This window comes from Calypte anna, chromosome 13 (genome assembly GCF_003957555.1).
Source record: "Calypte anna isolate BGI_N300 chromosome 13, bCalAnn1_v1.p, whole genome shotgun sequence".
Taxonomy (NCBI): Eukaryota; Metazoa; Chordata; class Aves; order Apodiformes; family Trochilidae; genus Calypte; species Calypte anna.
Window position 1 is genome coordinate 1,892,026 of NC_044259.1, and position 17,095 is coordinate 1,909,120.

At 49.7% G+C, this 17,095-nt stretch overlaps 1 protein-coding gene and 1 pseudogene across 1 annotated transcript; both read right to left on the bottom strand.

Moving 5' to 3' along the window:
* Positions 1–4,264: 4,264 nt before the first annotated feature.
* On the bottom strand, positions 4,265–6,757 carry LOC115599102 (annotated as a pseudogene).
* A 30-nt stretch (positions 6,758–6,787) lies between these two features.
* LOC115599103 (protocadherin alpha-2-like) lies at positions 6,788–15,497 on the bottom strand. The gene is made up of 3 exons (XM_030459383.1): positions 13,788–15,497; positions 13,032–13,742; positions 6,788–7,183 (listed from the first exon to the last, which is right to left on the bottom strand). Exons 1-3 carry the CDS (start codon positions 15,495–15,497, stop codon positions 6,788–6,790), a joined length of 2,817 nt encoding a protein of 938 aa, XP_030315243.1.
* Positions 15,498–17,095: the final 1,598 nt, after the last annotated feature.

Here is a 17,095-nt window from a genome sequence, read left to right on the forward strand (position 1 = left end):
TTCTGGAGCCCCTTCTGGCACTGGAAGGTGCTCCAGGGTTTCCCCATTGCTCCCTTCTCTTCTCAAGGTTTCACCCAACTCTCTCCCCTGGCTCCAGAGCTGCTCCAGTCTCTGAGCATCTCTGGGCCTCCCTGGACTTGCTCCACCAGCTCTGTGTCCTTCCTGGGCTGTGGAGCCCACAGCTGGACACTGAAGGGGAAGCTCCCATCACAGCACTGAACATTAGCACTGCAAAAAATAACTGGAATGGTGAAAAAGAGGGAAATTTAGGACAGTTTCCCTTGCTGAATTTTCTCTGATCATGCCTCCCTTCTAGGATTTGCTTGGCCTGACCCCAAGAGCAACTTCCATAGCCAAAAAAAAAAAAAAAAAAAAAAAAACCTAAATAACAGAATTGTTGCAATTTGGGCATTCTGGGCAGGTGCTATCAGCACAGACAGAAAAAAAAAATTGGGAAGGTGCTTCACACTTAGATTTGGCTACACTAGGGGTGAGGATCCCATCAGAGCGGGTGCAAGGAGGGCTCACCCCCATGGCTGGCTTGTGTGCATAAGTCACCAATGCTCAATGCCACTGTCCCCATGCAAGTGCCACCACTTTTGTCCTGGAAATGCACGCCACATTGAGTAAAATTAATCCACTCTTTTTTCCAGTTTAGCAAGAAACAGTCCCCAGTGCTAGGCTGGTGTCTATTTTTGGATGTAACCTAAATATTGAATGCCAAACCCCAGAGAGGTCACTGCACTCTGAACACAGAAATCTCTTGCAGGCTTTTGGAGCAGCACAATGGACAAGACAACTAAACAAAAGAATTGCACAGATCTGTGCTCACATCTCCCTCCCAGAAATACCCAGTGAGCTGCTCTTTACTCTACAAACTCCACTGGTGCCTTTGTCTCTGAGCCAGCTCAGGGCACAGCACTGGAACAGCCTGTCACTTTGCTGTCACTTATGCCACATTGCACAGAGACAGCAAAATGCTGAGGAGATAAAATTCCAGTTCCCTATATAACTGTTATTATGGCTGTACATAATTCTATTTTTAGCTCTACCCTAAATCAAAGCATAAAAGGGTTTCCTGCAGCTGTAAAAACTACTCAAGCATACCACACAAGACCAAGAATACAGAAGTTAACCTAAATTCTGAAAATATCTGGAATTTCACTTCACTTTCACTATATGTATTCTGTGTAGGCATCTTTTTCTATGTTCCACATACTAAAACCTCCATGAATTAAAAAATAATCAGGTGTACTTACATTGCAATTTTGGAGTCACTCCCAAAGCCTTGAATTACAAGTGTGGGGTTGCTACCAGTGCCTTTTAAATATGTTTTCTTTCTGTTGTATTCATATCCTTAAGAAACAACACAATGATCCCTCCCCAAAAACTTCAAAGAATCACAAATGTTTGTGGTTTTAGCTCCAAATGGGTCAGTCTGAAAGCAGCTCCAGACAAAACTTAGTTAACACCCACAGACAAAATTTAGTTAACACCCAAACTTAAAGTTTCTTTCTTTATAGAAATGTCTATTGGTAAACACAGAAAAATTCCAATGCTTTCATTTAACATAGAGCAAGAAGAATTATTCCTCCTAATAAGGTGACTGTGATCCCTATTTAAATCCACAAAGATATGACTAAGGAAGAGCTTTCAAGACTGAGTACAATTCTCTTTCCCACCTCAGATGGGTGAAACCTATTGTCCAAGCATCTTTTTAACAAAATCAGGCTTTATTTTAAATCTTAGTTAATCTACAGCATGTAGAGAGATGAAAACAGAGAAACTCTGCCTTCTGCCCACTCCTGATTATTTGAATATCAATGTGATTTTAATAACTTTAATTTTATAACTTTAATTTTAATTTTGCAAGACATGTAAATGATACATATGCATCTATGTATATATATATATGCATATATATATATATATGTAGCTGACTCTCCAATAGAGCAACCACTGGAATCATCAGCACCAAGTTAATACAACAGACACATTTTTTTGCTCAGGGTAGGTAAATCTTCATGCTCTCTGCCTCTGCTCCCCTATTCAGCTCAATTAACTCATGACCTTTGGATTTTCCACATAGGTCACATCTATGCTTGCCCAATTCTGCAGATTAGCAGCTAAGAAAATAAAACTGCCAAAGGTTCCACCTGGGATTTATTTTGCTCCTCAAACAATGTCTCCTATTTCAAGTTTTAAAATTCACCTGAATGGCTGAAGGTGCAGTGAGATATATTTTGATTCTTCTCTTTATAGAGTTCAGGGATAGGTTTGCTTTTTTATTATTATTATTATTATTTACTCTATTAATGTCTTGGTAAGCAGAGTTTCAAGACCTTGCTCAATAGGAACACAAAATCAGTCACCCCAGGTTTGGGTTTTTTTATATTTCACCTTTGTTACAGGAGTTTTGGAATTACCAACTACTCCCCCCCCATGAGATACAGCCCCAAGATCCTATCAGTTTCCTTGAAGACACCCTGTGAGTTCAGAGGTTGCCAAAAAGGTTTTTAACTACCCATTACAAAGGTTCTAACTCAGCCTTTTTTCCCAGACCCTCAAAATAATCAATAATATTCCCAAAGTACACCAATGCATTAGGCACAAGTTCTTCTTTACATGCTGCCAACTTCTGCTTTCCTGGCATCCACAATTTCTGGTGGATTCTTTCTAGAATAAATCTACTTGTGCAAGATTTATTCCAACCCCCCCTTTTTCATGGGGAGAGATCCTGACATATTCAGCCCTCTGCCACTACAGAGAACAGAACTTAAAACCAGAAAAATAAGAGCAGGAGTGGTGAATCATTGCATAGTTCAGAGGAAATCAGGAATTTTTTCCAGAACAAGGAAAAACTTACAGAAAATCACCATTTGGAAATCCATGAGTCGTAGAAGGAAGTGCTATGTAGTTGGCTATATTTGATTAACTATATTTATATATATAGTTGGCTATATTTATTTGATCACCCAAAGAAGTTCCTGAAGTTACCTTTACAGCAAGGTTAAAAAAGAGGCTGGCCAAGTACATGTATTAAGAAGTAAATAATTATTTCAAAAATAAAAATCAAATTAAAAAAAAAAGGTTTAAATCCTCAGGACAACTTTTAATATTTGTAAATTAGGAGAGAAACAACCACAAGAAGAAAATTATGTCATGTCTGTCTAACATGGACTCTCACACTTTTCTTAGAAACATCTGGAAGGGCTCCTACCACGGAGTCCTGGCCTGGACAGAGCCAGCACTGGTTGGTCACCATTATATATGGAGGGAATTTGACAGTCTGCAGGTAAAACACTGCAAAACATCCTAAAATAGAGATAAGTCATTGCATCTACCAAAAATCCAACCAGTGTTGTTTTGTCCATAAGAAAACTGGAACCTGCACAAGTGACACAGCAACTCCCAGCAGCTCAGGTCTGTGGACATCCCACCTTGCAGCCCTAATCTGGGATCAAAACAAGGTATTTTCTCCTGCACAATCACCCAATACACTACTGAGAAGAAACCAGCTTGGTCAGAGGCTCAGAAAATAGTGATTTTAGCTTCACAAAACTACAGATTGCTTGGGAAGAGATGAACACTACAAATGGCATCATAAAGAGGTGCTGGGCACTGAATTCCTGCTGCTGCACCACAGGTTTACCTGGGACATGGCTAACCAGCATTTTGCTCAGCAAACTGTTTACACCACAATGAAAAAATCCCAGGAAATATGGAGTGAGAAATTAAAAAAAAAAACGTCAAAAATGCCACATGCTCCATACAATGGAGATTAGAACCACCCATGGACGGACTCCTACCATGCCCCTACTTAGCTACCTGAAGACAACGGTAATTGTAAGGTATTTAAGTTTTCACTGATTCCCTCTTTACCTTCAGTTATGTCTGAAGGTCCTAAATGTTTGTGGGGAAAAAAAAATAATCTCATTTGTCATCCCATGACCATATTCCACCTAAAGATTAAAAAGGCACTGAAATTTCTTCCAGGTGTCACAACATGTCACCTGCCCTCCTGCAAGTGCCCTTGGTACCCTCTGCACAGACTAGTAGTAGACACAAGTAGTGTAGACCTTCAATTTACCTTCAGTTATTCTGAAGGTCCTAAATGTTTGTGGGGAAAAAAAAAAATCTCATTTGTCATCCCATGACCATATTCCACCTAAAGAGAAAGATTAAAAAGGCACTGAAATTTCTTCCAGATGTCACAACATGTCACCTGCTCTCCTGCAAGTACCCTTGGTACCCTCTGCACAGACTAGTAGACACAAGTAGTGTAGACACAAGTAGTGTAGACACAGTGTAGACACAAGGCCAAGTGCTCCAAAAGAAAAGTGAAGGCAGAAGTACTCACCACCAGGACAGCACTCAACCGATCACTTTGGACCTGCTGCACCTGGATGCAGGGTCCTGGCACCTGTAACCTGGAGCTGCCGGGCACATTCCCAGCATCACCATTTGGGATGTTGCTGCTATGAGGGCCAAGACCTACAGCTGCCCTGTACAAGTAGGTATGGGTGAGTTTACCCACACCAGCGACCTCCAGCATGTCTGGTGGGAGGTGGGAGCTGGGGAGCATGTGCACGCTGTAGCAATACTTCTCATACTGCTTGGGTGGGCAGCAGCAGCAGGGGTGGCAGCGGCAGAGCCGCAGGATGGCCAGGAAGAGGAGGAATGCTGCGAAGATGCAGGAGACGCAGGCCAGGGAAACAATCAAGTAGATGTTTGTGGCATTGAGCAGCGGCGGGGGCTCCCCGTAGTCATCAAAATCGGGCAGCACCTGGGGCAGGGTGTCAGCCAGCAGGATGCCCACTGTCACAGTAGAGGAGAGCGGGGGCTCCCCATGGGTCCTGCACCACCACCACCACCCTGTGCTTCAGGAAGTCCGTGGAGCGCAGGGAGGCGCATGGTGCGCAGCTCGCCCGAGTGTGGGGCCAAGCGGAACAAAGGTGGAATCAGAGGATTGGGCCAGGTGATAGGAGAGCCAAGGCGTTCTGGGCGTTGTCCTCGTCAATCTGCCACCACTTTGGTCACCAGGTAGTCCTCATCAGCCAGGCGGGGCACGACTCCACAGCTACTGAGCCGTTCTGGTTGGTGGGGTAGAGGATGGCCGGGGCGTTGTACGTTCTGGTCCGAGATGTAAACGTTCACAGTTTATGGCAGCACTCAAGGCTGGTGACCCATTGTCCTTGGCTTCCACTTGAAATGGAAGCTCCTAAGCTGCTCAAAGTCAAAGGCAACGTGTTGCATAGATGCTCCGGTTGGCCAAGCTCACAGACAAAAGCTGGCCAGAGCACTGCCTGGCAACTGTGGAATCCCTGAGCACGTAAGAGACCCGCCCGTTCTCCCCCATATCAAGGTCAGATGCTGAGACCTGGTAAAGAAAAGCACCAAGGGGATTGTTCTCCTCCACAGACACATCAAGTGTGTCAGCACTGAAGACAGGGGGGTTATCATTCACATCAGAAATCTGCACCGCAAAGGGTCTTCTGAGTGGTGATGGGTGGAGAGCCCAAGTCTGTGGCAGTAATGGGTGATATTGTACTCGCTGATCAGCTCTCTGTCCAGAAGCCCACTGGTGACCAGGCTGAAGTAAGTTTTCCAGGGAAGGTTTCAGCTGGAAGGGAAGGTTATCAGGGATCGTGCAGTTACTTTCCCATTCTCCCCCAGGGTCCCTTATCGATTAATACTCAGCAGAAGCTATCACTGTGCCAGGAACAGCATCCTCAGGATGGGACTGGAAAGGGATGTAACTGTTATCTCTGGGCCATGATTGTTCACATCAGTGATTTCCACCAGCAGCTTTGCTGTGCTGGACCATGCAAAAGCCCCGTTATCCCTTGCCTCATCAGCATTTCCAGGAGAGGTCTCTGAACAGCTAAAACGCCACGACTGTCACCATCCCCGGTGTGAGGGTCGATGAAGAACATTTGCTGCAGATCAGCAGAAGTCGTATTGCTAAACGAATACCTGACCTCTCCATTTGGACCTTCATCCAAGTCTGTAGCATGCACCTGCACTACCAAAGTGCCACTGGGGGAGTTTTTCCAAGACACTCACCCTGTAGACCGAGTGCTCAAATTCCTGGTGCATTGTCATTGGTATCCAGCACAGTCACAATGACCGGGACATCACCAGACTTTGGAGGATCCACCATCTTTGGCTGTAAGGACAAGTCTGTGAGCTGCTTGATGCTCCCTAATCTAAGGCTTTCTCAGCACCAGTTCAGGATATTTAACTCCCATCCCGCGTGTCTGCATTTCCAAGTGGAAATGTTCATCAGGGCTCAGAGTATAAATTCTGGACACTGTTGGTACCTTCATCAAGGTCTTGGGCGTTGGGGAGTGTAAACCGTGCCCCGGGCGACAGAAATTCAGGCACACTTACATGATATTCACTTAAGGGAAAGGTGGGAGAGTTGTCATTTATGTCCAAGACTTTAAATTCCATCCTATAAAGCTCTAGAGGGTTTTCTAACACGAGTTCATAATTCAGAAGACAGGCAGACTTTAACTCACAAAGCTGCTCTCTGTCTATGGGCTCATTAACAGACAAAGTCCCGTGCTTCCATTTATATGAAAATATTGCTTACTTGAACCGGTGATCATGCGAAATTTCCGAGCAGAAAGCGTAAGCTGCATCTATTCCTAAATCCTTTGCTATGTTCCCAACAGACGCCCCACGCTCCGTTCCTCGGTGATGGAATACACAACTTGCCCTCCACGGCGCAGCAAATAAGGCAGAAGACCATTAAAATAGACCCGCATTCTCCTCCCCTGGCTCAGCTCCCCGCAGACCGGCTCAGCAGGAACATAATCCAGAATTTCACCACCCCCCGCCCCCTTCCCCTTCCTTCCAAAGTGCCCAGCGCGAAGCAAAAGCCCCCGGGGGGACCGGAGAGCGGGAACAGACGGGCACCGGGGAGCGAGTTGGCTGCAGGGGCGCGGGAGGTGCCCCGGTTCCGCGGCAGTCCCGCGCCCCCACCCCGCCGGTTGCCGTGCGGGGAGAGGCGGCAGCTCCGCTGCTCCCGCACCGCTCGCTCTGACCGGGACCCCGAGCGGCTCCGGTGCGGGCGGCGGCCGTGGCGCCACCCAGAGGCCCCGGTGATACCTGCACCGCCCGGGAGTGCGGGGCTGCGCTCCCCCTCACCGGCTGCTTTCCTCTTTCCCGACCCTCTCTTTTTATATTTTGAACTCCCCGGTGGAGATTCGGAGGGGTCCCGGGTCCCCCAGTCCGCGGCACCGATGTGATGGAGGAGAGATGCAGGGCAGCCCCCGCTCCATCCCTCCCTCCCTCCCTCCCTCCCTCCGCTCCTTGCCGGTACCGCGGCGGAAAAGAAACGCGGATGAGAAGTGACAGGAGTTGGCTAAACATGGGTCAGCACAGTCTAGGCAGGCTCCGGCTCAGCACGACATTTCCCAGAGGGGTTTTGAGAGTGCAATTAAAGGAAAGCAGTCGACTCTACACTTGTTAAACCTTAAAGAAGGGGGGAAAAAAAAAAAAAAAAAAAAAAAAAAAAAAAGGGTGGGGGAGAGGGAAAAAGGAAGTAAAAAAGAAAGAGCCTCTTTCCTGCCTTCTTCCTGACAGGAGATAAACTAAGACAGATTATTGGAGGGATGGCTGTCTCCTCTGCCAGACCCCAGCACGAATGCATTCGGATCACCCACCCGCAGTCACAGCCGAGCTCCCTCCCATCCAGCCCAGAAGCAGGGGGGGGAAGCTGGGAGGCTGCAGAAGTCCAATTAGTTTGTGGGAGGAGTTAATACCGGCGCAGAGAGGTCTTGCGTTTAGGACATGCCCAAGAACTAGAGCGGAGGCTGACACCACACAGCGAGAGTAGAAAAGAAAAGGGAAAAAAAAAAAAAAAAAAAATCCAAGCCCTCTGCTTTCCCGACTTTCCTGCCCCCAAGGGCAAAGACGGCAACCAGCACCCGCATCCCCGTTGCCCCCCTGCCCAAGAACGTGGGAGAGAGCAGAAAGCATTTCAGAAAACCTTCTTGGCGTGACCCTCTGGCTGTAATTTAAACAATTTTCCATCTTCCCTCTGTGAGATCTTGCTAGCACAAGGTCCTGATCGATCAAAAGCAAGAGGCTAGAAACATGTGACAAGGACACATATTAACCCTTCTTCCATTCACTGTGTTTAGAAATGCAAGCTGAGAACTCCCAGGAAAAGTTAAAAAACAGCAATTTCAGTTACACAGACTATCAAGGCCCTTCAAAACAGGAAGAAAAATCAGTACCACAGCCAAAAGTTGTAAATTAAATTTAGACAAATAAATAAATATTTTAAAAACAAACAACAAAAAATCTCTGCATCCTCACAAACTCAGTAAACCTCCCAGTGAGGTTCCGCCCTGCCCACACCAGAGCAAGCTTTGGCCCAGCACAAATATCTGCAGATATTATGACTTTTGAACTCCAGTCACTCCTGACAGTACCTGAATATTGCATTTTACTTCAACTGTGTTGACACTACAGCATGTGTTCGAGCTGCAGGAAGGATGCTGAGTGCAGGACTGTAGAGCTCCTGTGCATCCACCTTAATTCACACACTATGTGAACTTGTTCAAAGGACCATAGCACACAGTATTAAATCTCACTATTTACAACTCACTGTTTACTTGCTGTTTGTTTCTTTTTCCTTGATTGGAAGCTGCAGAAATCCCCAGCTCCCCACCTTAAAATTGCCATCCAGACTCCTCCCACCCTAAATTTGGCCTTAGACTCCTGCCAACATAGACGTTCTCTAGAATAAATGAAAAAGTTGCTGGATTTCCTTCTCTGTAGTGATGCAGTCATTAGAAACACCCTGAACCAATTCAATAAACTCCATTAAAGTCATAGGAAAGACTGATAAAATTCCTGAATTCTGCAGCAAAGAAAAACCCACCTGCATGGGAAGGCTGCAGCAGACCATGCTGGTGTCCCAAGCTGCACACACAGAACCTGCTCACCCATCTGTGACTGGATTAGCAACTAAAAAAAGCCAAAAATTTGGGCCTCAAGATCCTCCTGTTGAACACACAAACTCACTCAAAAGGCAGATTTTCCCTAAAATCTTAATATTGGAACAACAAGTTGTGGTTATGTGCCTGAAGTCCCAGCAGCACTTGCAGAAATTTATATGGTCAAAATCAAAGTAATTATCCATCTGCTTCTTTCCAAGAAGTACTCACTTCTTGAGAAGTATCTGGGAGCCTACATGGATTTTGTCTTTAATTCACTCATTTACTATTGAAATAACTTTTTCAGCTTTCAACTACATCTCTTTAATTTTGTAGCAAACTTAAGCCGTGTTCACAGGGCCCTAAGGGAACTTGCCTCCAATTCACTTTTTTAAAACATTTTAAACATTTTTAAACCTAACAACCCTGCTTTAGTATTTTGCCATCCCTTGTCCTATTGTCCATATCCACACCCTGCTGCAGACACTGATGTCCCCAGAAGTCAGGCAGCTTAACTAAGTGGAACATGCAAGGTTTGGGCCATCTCAACGTCCAGCTTCCACAGCACTGCCTTCCCAGTCCAGCCTGGATCAGTGCCTGATCCACGTACCACTCAGACCTGTCAAAATCCAGTGCTTAGCGATGTTAAATATCCAGAGGCAGCTACACCACAGCCATTCCTGCCCAGAAGGAAGCAACATTATTGTGCCAAGGGTAGAATCCAGCCTTGTCCTATGTGCACTCTGCATGGCAGAGCCTCAGGACCACTGATGCTCAGCTTCCCCCATCCTGCATCCCCAGGGGTCTCAAAGGTGCTTCAGGTTCTTCACTCTCACTCATTTTGTCACCCTTTCACCTAACCCCTCTTTTCAGGGTCTCCAAAGTTCTCCTCTCCATCTCAAGACACTCGAATTATATTATTTACACATAAATCTTATTAAACACTTTTAATGAAGACACTTCCTTTGGTATCACACCAAGATAACATAATCACCATTTAAAAACTCCCCCCCTTTGAGTTTAAAAACTCCCATCTTTGCCTTCAATTTGCCAATCTCCAAATTCCCTTCCCATTCCTAAAGCTGGTTTGACCCAACTCGCCAAGGAATTCCATAGTTTTGCAATCCCAAAGGCACAGTCCAGGCCCTTTGCAGTCTCACTCACAGCTACACAACCCCTCGCATCAGCTGCCCCTCCCTGATGCTCACACAGAGCTTCCTCCACATCCCTCCTCCCATCAGGCAGTTCCAGTCCTGCATTTACACCACATCAGAGCCCGGAGTGTCCCTCAAGTATTCTTTTTTCGTGCCCAGTCTTATATTTTTAGCTAATCACCCCTTTTTCCAGCAATTAGTCCAGCCGGGCACACTGGCCTCAGAACAATGGTAGCAAGAGAAAATTCTTCAAGAAGCAAAGACAAAAAAATTAAGGTGCATAACAAAACCAGGTCACCTCGGGGATGTGAAGCACATGGCAGCACCACACGAACAGCCACTCGTGTTTGAGCTGCAGCATCTATGCCAGCAATGATCTGAAGACGCCGTTTCCGCGGGTAATTCAGAGACGCGGAGCTGTGCGGGGCACGTCCCGCTCCCCTCAGGCTTGGGAAAATCCCAGAGGCACCCACCGGAAACTCAGGAGTGCCGATGGTGCTAGATTAGGACATGGCTTTTCAGCGGGAGGCAGCAGAAGGGGACGAATCCCTTGGGTGAGCAGACGGAGCGTCAGCCCCGCGGTTCTCATCCAAGGGGAACCAATGAGTTGTCCGCCTCTGGACCGACACGAAACCCCAGCCTCCATCTCTGCCTGGAAGGAGCATGTGAAAAGCTCCTCTTGCACTGAAAGGAGCCCGACAGTAAGTAGGATTTCTCTACAGGCTGAGAAAGACAGGTCTCAAAACAAGGAGCTCCTTCTCGGACCGTACCCGAACAGCCAGCGAGGAGCCGGTGACGGAGCCGCAGGAATCCCGTTACCACACGTGGGCTACCCCGGGCAGGGATAAGAGCAAGGACAGGGATACCCACGGTAACCCGAAACGCCGAGCTCCTCCCAATGGGGAACCCAACGGGGCAGCCCCTCAATCCCACGGGCTCACTCCCAGCCCCGTGTCCCCCCTGAGAAATGGGGTGGGACAGGGCAGCTCTGCTGCTGCAGCGCTAGGCTGATCCGTTCCTGCTCCCACAGACCCAGTGCCCTCCTCGGGCACTGCCTGCTGGCAGAGATCTCCAGATGCCCTTCAGCAACCCCGCAGGAACCCGCAGCTGCTACATGGGGACAGCGGGAGGGGAGGTGACCACAAGGAGTTCGGGAGAAAAATCTCGAAGGCAGAGGATTTCGGGATTTCAGCGAACCCCACGAAAATCCCAATTACTCACATCAAGCCACAGAAATACGGACTCGCAGCGTGCAACTGACTATCCTGCCCCCAAGAACTCGTCCCTTGGGACGACGGAAATTCGTGTATTCACTCCCAGTCAGAGCCCACAGGGCTTGGCAGAAGGGGCGGAGGGGACAGTTCCGAAATGATCATCCAGTGACTCTCACAATTATCTCTGGCTGCCGTGCCGCTCATTTTCCTGCCTGTCCCTCAGTTCCGAGGCTGCGAAACAGCCTCCGACCGCCGCAGCGCTGCGGGAGCTGAAGCCGTCGCTCCCCCGCCCGCCTCCCCCCGCGGAAGCTCCTGCTTGATAGCTCCGCCTCGACTGCCACGACGGACAGCCCTGTTCAAGACATTAATTAATAGTTCTGACTCTGATAGCGACTGCTGCCCAGATGCTACAAAGCAGAAGCATCCGTGAGCTCTGTTTCTAAAGTTGAAACTCCAGAAATACTGAAATATCCTACAACACTGAGAGTAATTTACAAAAATCTACAGTAAATCTCGTTCAGATCCGCAATTCGTAACTGGACCCAGAGAATTCGAGAGAAACCATGCTGAAACCGAAGCCTCCCCTGCACCAAATGATTTGCATTAGGATTTAATCGCCTTAGTGATAAACCAAGCAAAAGAATTGCTCCCCACACCTGTGGGAAACTGCTGTGCTTTCCCATCCTCTCCCACAAAATCGGTGAAACCTTTTTGGAACTTAATAAAAATATTACCCTTTAGGAGGTGGCGGTTTGCTGTCCCTGCCTTCTTGACACGTCCATGTGAATTAAGCTACAGCTCTGGGATAAACCTTGTTACTCACAGGTGAAGGCTGTTCACGCATAGATAAAGAGGTGATAACCCACTCTCCCCAGGCATATCAGATAACAGGAGCACAGCAGGCTAGAAAACCAATCCCCAGTAAATACACAAATTACCCAAACACAGAGCCCTTAATAGGGATCTAAAACACTTGCAAGAGGGAGAAAGAAATTCGCTGGATGCGCTCAATTTATTTTTTTTTTCACCAGAGAGAGACAGTAGACTCCTACCATTTATCTTTAAACGGACATGAAATTTTCAGCTTTCATTACTGTTTTTCAGCCCTCCCGTAAAGACCATCCTTGTAATTGTGGAACCAACGACCTGCAAGGTTTTTTGTTGTTTTTTTTTTCCAACATTCTTAGTTTAAAACTTCCGTTAGTAGAAAACTCAACAAAACGCACATGCTCACTGTACCTCCTACCTTTCACTTAATGAGATGGATAAAACATACCAGCCAGATGAACTAATAAAACCCAGGATAACCCTTGATAAACAGGAACCCACTATTCATTCATCAAACAGAGAATAACCACATGTGCACTAAAACACAACTAATACAGTCAGCCTGAGGGGAACCACCCAATTCCTGGCCAAGCAACGCACGTTTCCATATGGTGAAAGATGCTTTAAAACAAATATAAAAATATGATCCGCTAAGACCTACTACTGCCATGAAAAACACACCACAGGGCAGAGGACCCAAACAAACAAAAAACCAACACAGATAATTACGGCTATATGCAATAAAAACCTAAGAATAGGAGTTAAACTGTAAAACTCGAAAAAAAAAATTAATAGACCCGTAATTCATGAAATGAAAAACGTGGAAAAAAACACGAACGGGAAGAAAGAAAACGAAAATATACATAAGCGACAACGCTTACCGCGCCTGAAGAAAATGGGGACAGAGAAGGCCCATTCGCAGAACTGTTTTCTGCCGCGGTGCCGGGCGGCGGCGGGAAGTTGGGGCTGAAAACCATCAGATCGCTCTTGCCCGCGCCCTCCGCCACGCACAGGCTCCGGCTCTGCCGCTGCGAGTACGACCAGCTCCCCACTTCGCTGGCGCACACCAGCGTCGTCGGACCGGGCCCCGACACCACGCCCGCCCGCGCCGACCACCGCGACGCCACGTACAGCACCACCGCCAGCACCAACAGGCTCGACACCGCGCAGATGGCCACCACCAGCCACACGTTCCTCGACGACGGCGACAACAACGAAACCTCCTCGGACACCGACGGCGTCCGCGGACCCGACGACCCCGCGGCCACCGCCGCCGACGCCTCCGCGCCCTCCACCAGCGACACGCTCAGCGTGGCCGTCACCGAGCGCGGCGGCTCCCCGTGGTCCCGCACCACGATCACCAGCCTCTGACGCGGGCCGTCCGACTCCTCCAGCGCCCGCGTCGTCCTCACCTCGCCGCTGTACAGACCCACGCGGAACGGCACCTTCCCCCGCGGCTCCCACAGCTCGTACCGCAGCCACGCGTTGTACCCCGAGTCCGCGTCCACCGCACGCACCTTCGCCACCACCTGCCCCGCCGGAGAACCCCACGACGCCCACGCCCACAAAGGCGGAACCGCGCCCGACGAACCCTCCACAGACCACGACTCCCCACCCGCTCCCCCTCCCGCCTCCACACCCGCCCCGCCGCCCGCAGCCGGCAGCAGCGACGGCGCGTTGTCGTTCTCGTCCACCACGAACACCTGCACCGTCGCGTTGCCGCTCAGCGGCGGCTCCCCCGCGTCCACCGCCCGCACCTCGAACTCCAGCACCTGCACCTCCTCGTAGTCCAGCGCCTGCACCGCCCACACGCGACCGCTCTCCGCGTCCACCGACACGTAGCTCGACGCCGACCGCCACCCCCCGACCACCGCCTCCGACAACGAGTACCTCACGCGACCGTTCCCCGCCTCGTCCGGGTCACGCGCCCACACGCGACCCAGCTCCGCGCCCGCCGCGTTGTTCTCCCGCGTCAGCACCGTGTACACCGCCTGCGAGAAACTCGGCGCGTTGTCGTTCACGTCCGACACCGACACACGCACCCCGCGCCCCCCCGACAGCGACGGCGACCCGCCGTCCTCCGCCAACACCTCCACCTCGTACTCCGACACCCGCTCGCGGTCCAGCGCCTCACGCACCACCAGCGAGTACGACCCCGACAACCTCGACACCAGACCGAACGGCGACGACGGACGCACCCAGCACCGCACCCGACCGTTCGCCCCCGAGTCACCGTCCCACACGCTCAGCAGGGCCACCACCGTCCCCACCGACGCATCCTCCGACACCGGCACCGACAGCGACGTCACCCGCACCTCGGGCGCGTTGTCGTTCACGTCCAGCACTTCCACCACCACTTTGCAGTGACCCGACAGCGGAGGGGTGCCACTGTCTCTTGCTTCTACCATGATCTCATAACTGTTCATTTCTTCGTAGTCCAACTTCCCTCGAAGTCTGATTTCCCCTTTCTTTTCGTCAATAGAGAACATTTCTTTCACTTCAGCAGACACACGCCTGCCGAATAAATATGTAATATCACTGTTGCTTCCTTCGTCCGCGTCCGTGGCACTGAGCGTGATTAACAAAGTTCCGAGGTCTGAACCCTCTAAGAGTTTCACTTTATACACCGACTGGTTGAACTGGGGCGCGTTGTCGTTGGCGTCCAGCACCGAGATCACCAGCTCCATCGTGCCCGTCAGAGACGGACGGCCCCCGTCACTCGCCGTCACCACCAGGCGGTGCACCGGAACCGTCTCCCGGTCCAGGGCTTTCGTTAATACAAGAGCCAAGGACGCGGTCTCGTCGTTATTCCCTTGGTGATCAAGAGAGAAGTGCTCGGTGGCGCTGAGCGTGTAGGAGAGCTGCGCGTTAGATCCGACATCTGCATCCGACGCGCCCTCCAGCGGGAAACGGGAACCGGGCAGTGATAATTCCGCGATAGTCAAGGCTTCTTCCTTCACGGGGAAGACCGGGGCGTTGTCGTTGATGTCGGTGACCTCCAGCTCCACGTGGAAGACGCGCAGCGGCCGCTCCACCAGCACCTCCAGCCGCAGGGCGCACGGCGCGCTCTTCCCGCACAGCTCCTCCCGGTCCAGCCGCGAGCTCACCACCAGCGCCCCGCTCGCCCCGCTCACCTCCACGCTCGCCCGCCGGCCCTGCGCCACCAGAAGCAGCCGCCGCGCCTCCGCATCGCCCGCCTCCAGGCCCAGGTCCTGCGCCACACGCCCCACCACCGTCCCGACCTTGGCTTCCTCCGACACCGAGTACCGCACCTGACCCACCGACACCCGCCACGCCGCCTGCACCAAGAACAACACCCGCAACACCGCACCGCAACACACCGACATCCCTCACACCACCGCCGCCGCTCCCCGCACGGCTCCCGCCGCCTCCCTCACGCTCGCCTTGAGGTTCCCCGTATCGCCGCTCTGTTCTTGGCGGCTCGGTTCTGCCCGGTCCGGTCCGTCCCAGTCGCCGCTCGCTGCAGTGCCCGCGGTCGGGGTGGAGCCGCCGCTTTCCCGGCGCCTTCCTGGACAACAGCGCCACCTGGCGCCCGCCCGCGGCTCTGCTGCGGCTGCGACCCCCAGGGAGGGGCCGGATGCGACTTCGCTCGCTGTGACGACACCGTCCGGAACATCCCTCCTGAACACTCCCTTTCTATAAAAACGAAAACAAATGGTTCTCCGTTTTCTCTTTCTTTCCTCTTCCTTCGTCTCTTCCTTATCTGTTTTTCCTTTTTTTTTTTTTCTTTCTCTCAAGTTTTTTTCTCTTTTCTATGTTCTCTCGTTTCTTCTTTTATTCTTCCTGTTTCCCAGATTTTTCCGATCTTCCTCCTCTTCCTCCTTTCTTCCCTAACCGCACTTTAACTGACATATATACTTGACAAGACGTTTTCTAAACATCTACATAAACCCAGAAATCACAGCTGTGAAGGTCTTCACTGGAAAGAACCAACCCCACTTCCCACCTCCTGACTTTTGTCTTCTCTACACGCTTCTGAGAAGCCTTAATTCAGTTTCCTCGTTGATTTTTTTCTCTGCAGAGACAGCCCAGCTGTTTCCACTATTGGAGAATAATCTATTCTTGGTCTTCCTTTTATGGCAAGTACTCAGGTCTCCAGAACAAACAGTTTCACATGGAAATTAGTTGCGTCCAATGCAGCAAATTTAAAAGCAAGCAGAAACGGTGTATTTTTCCGTGGCTATTTTTCCTTGGCTTTATGACAGTGATTGATGAGTTCTTTCTTACCTTTTTAGGCAGGCAGGCACTCACGGTACAGCAAACGGTGTGCCCATTACTGATGGATATGAGCTACCCCAGGCTGTAATACGCCCATCCCATAGCTGAATACAACCCAACAGGGCTGCAACCACCGCTCTGCCACGATACAGTTTATGTTGCAACATATTCCCACGTCATCGTGGTCTCTACACTACAGACACTGCTGCTACCCCACCACAGAGACCAGGCAGCAACACAAAATGGATGATTTCACATGGTACTGAGCTGCTGGTTCTACTAGAGAAGTATCGATAATGCCAGAGGAGGTCCAAACTAAATGAAGATAGCAAATGCAAAAAAAAAAAAAAAAAAAAAACAAACAAACAAAAAAAAACCAAAAAAAGAAAAACAGTCCATGTGGGTGTATAAATGGATCATCTTTAATTATACCTGTTGCTATCCTAACAGTTGCTTTGATTTATCATTTTCAGGTCTCCACTGTCAGGGCTGAGTTCAAGGATTCCTGTTCATGGTTTTAGAGATTCTGGGCTGGAGAAGCAAACAGGTTTTGTCCAGCCACTCAAATCCCTGTTGTATCACTGATGTTTCTGTACCCACTTCTGTCGAGGTAGAAACAGAAATTCCACCTTCATAGAAGTGGATGCAAAACTAATCCTGAAGATTCACATAATTCTCTTGAGGTAAATAGATAGTACAGGACAAT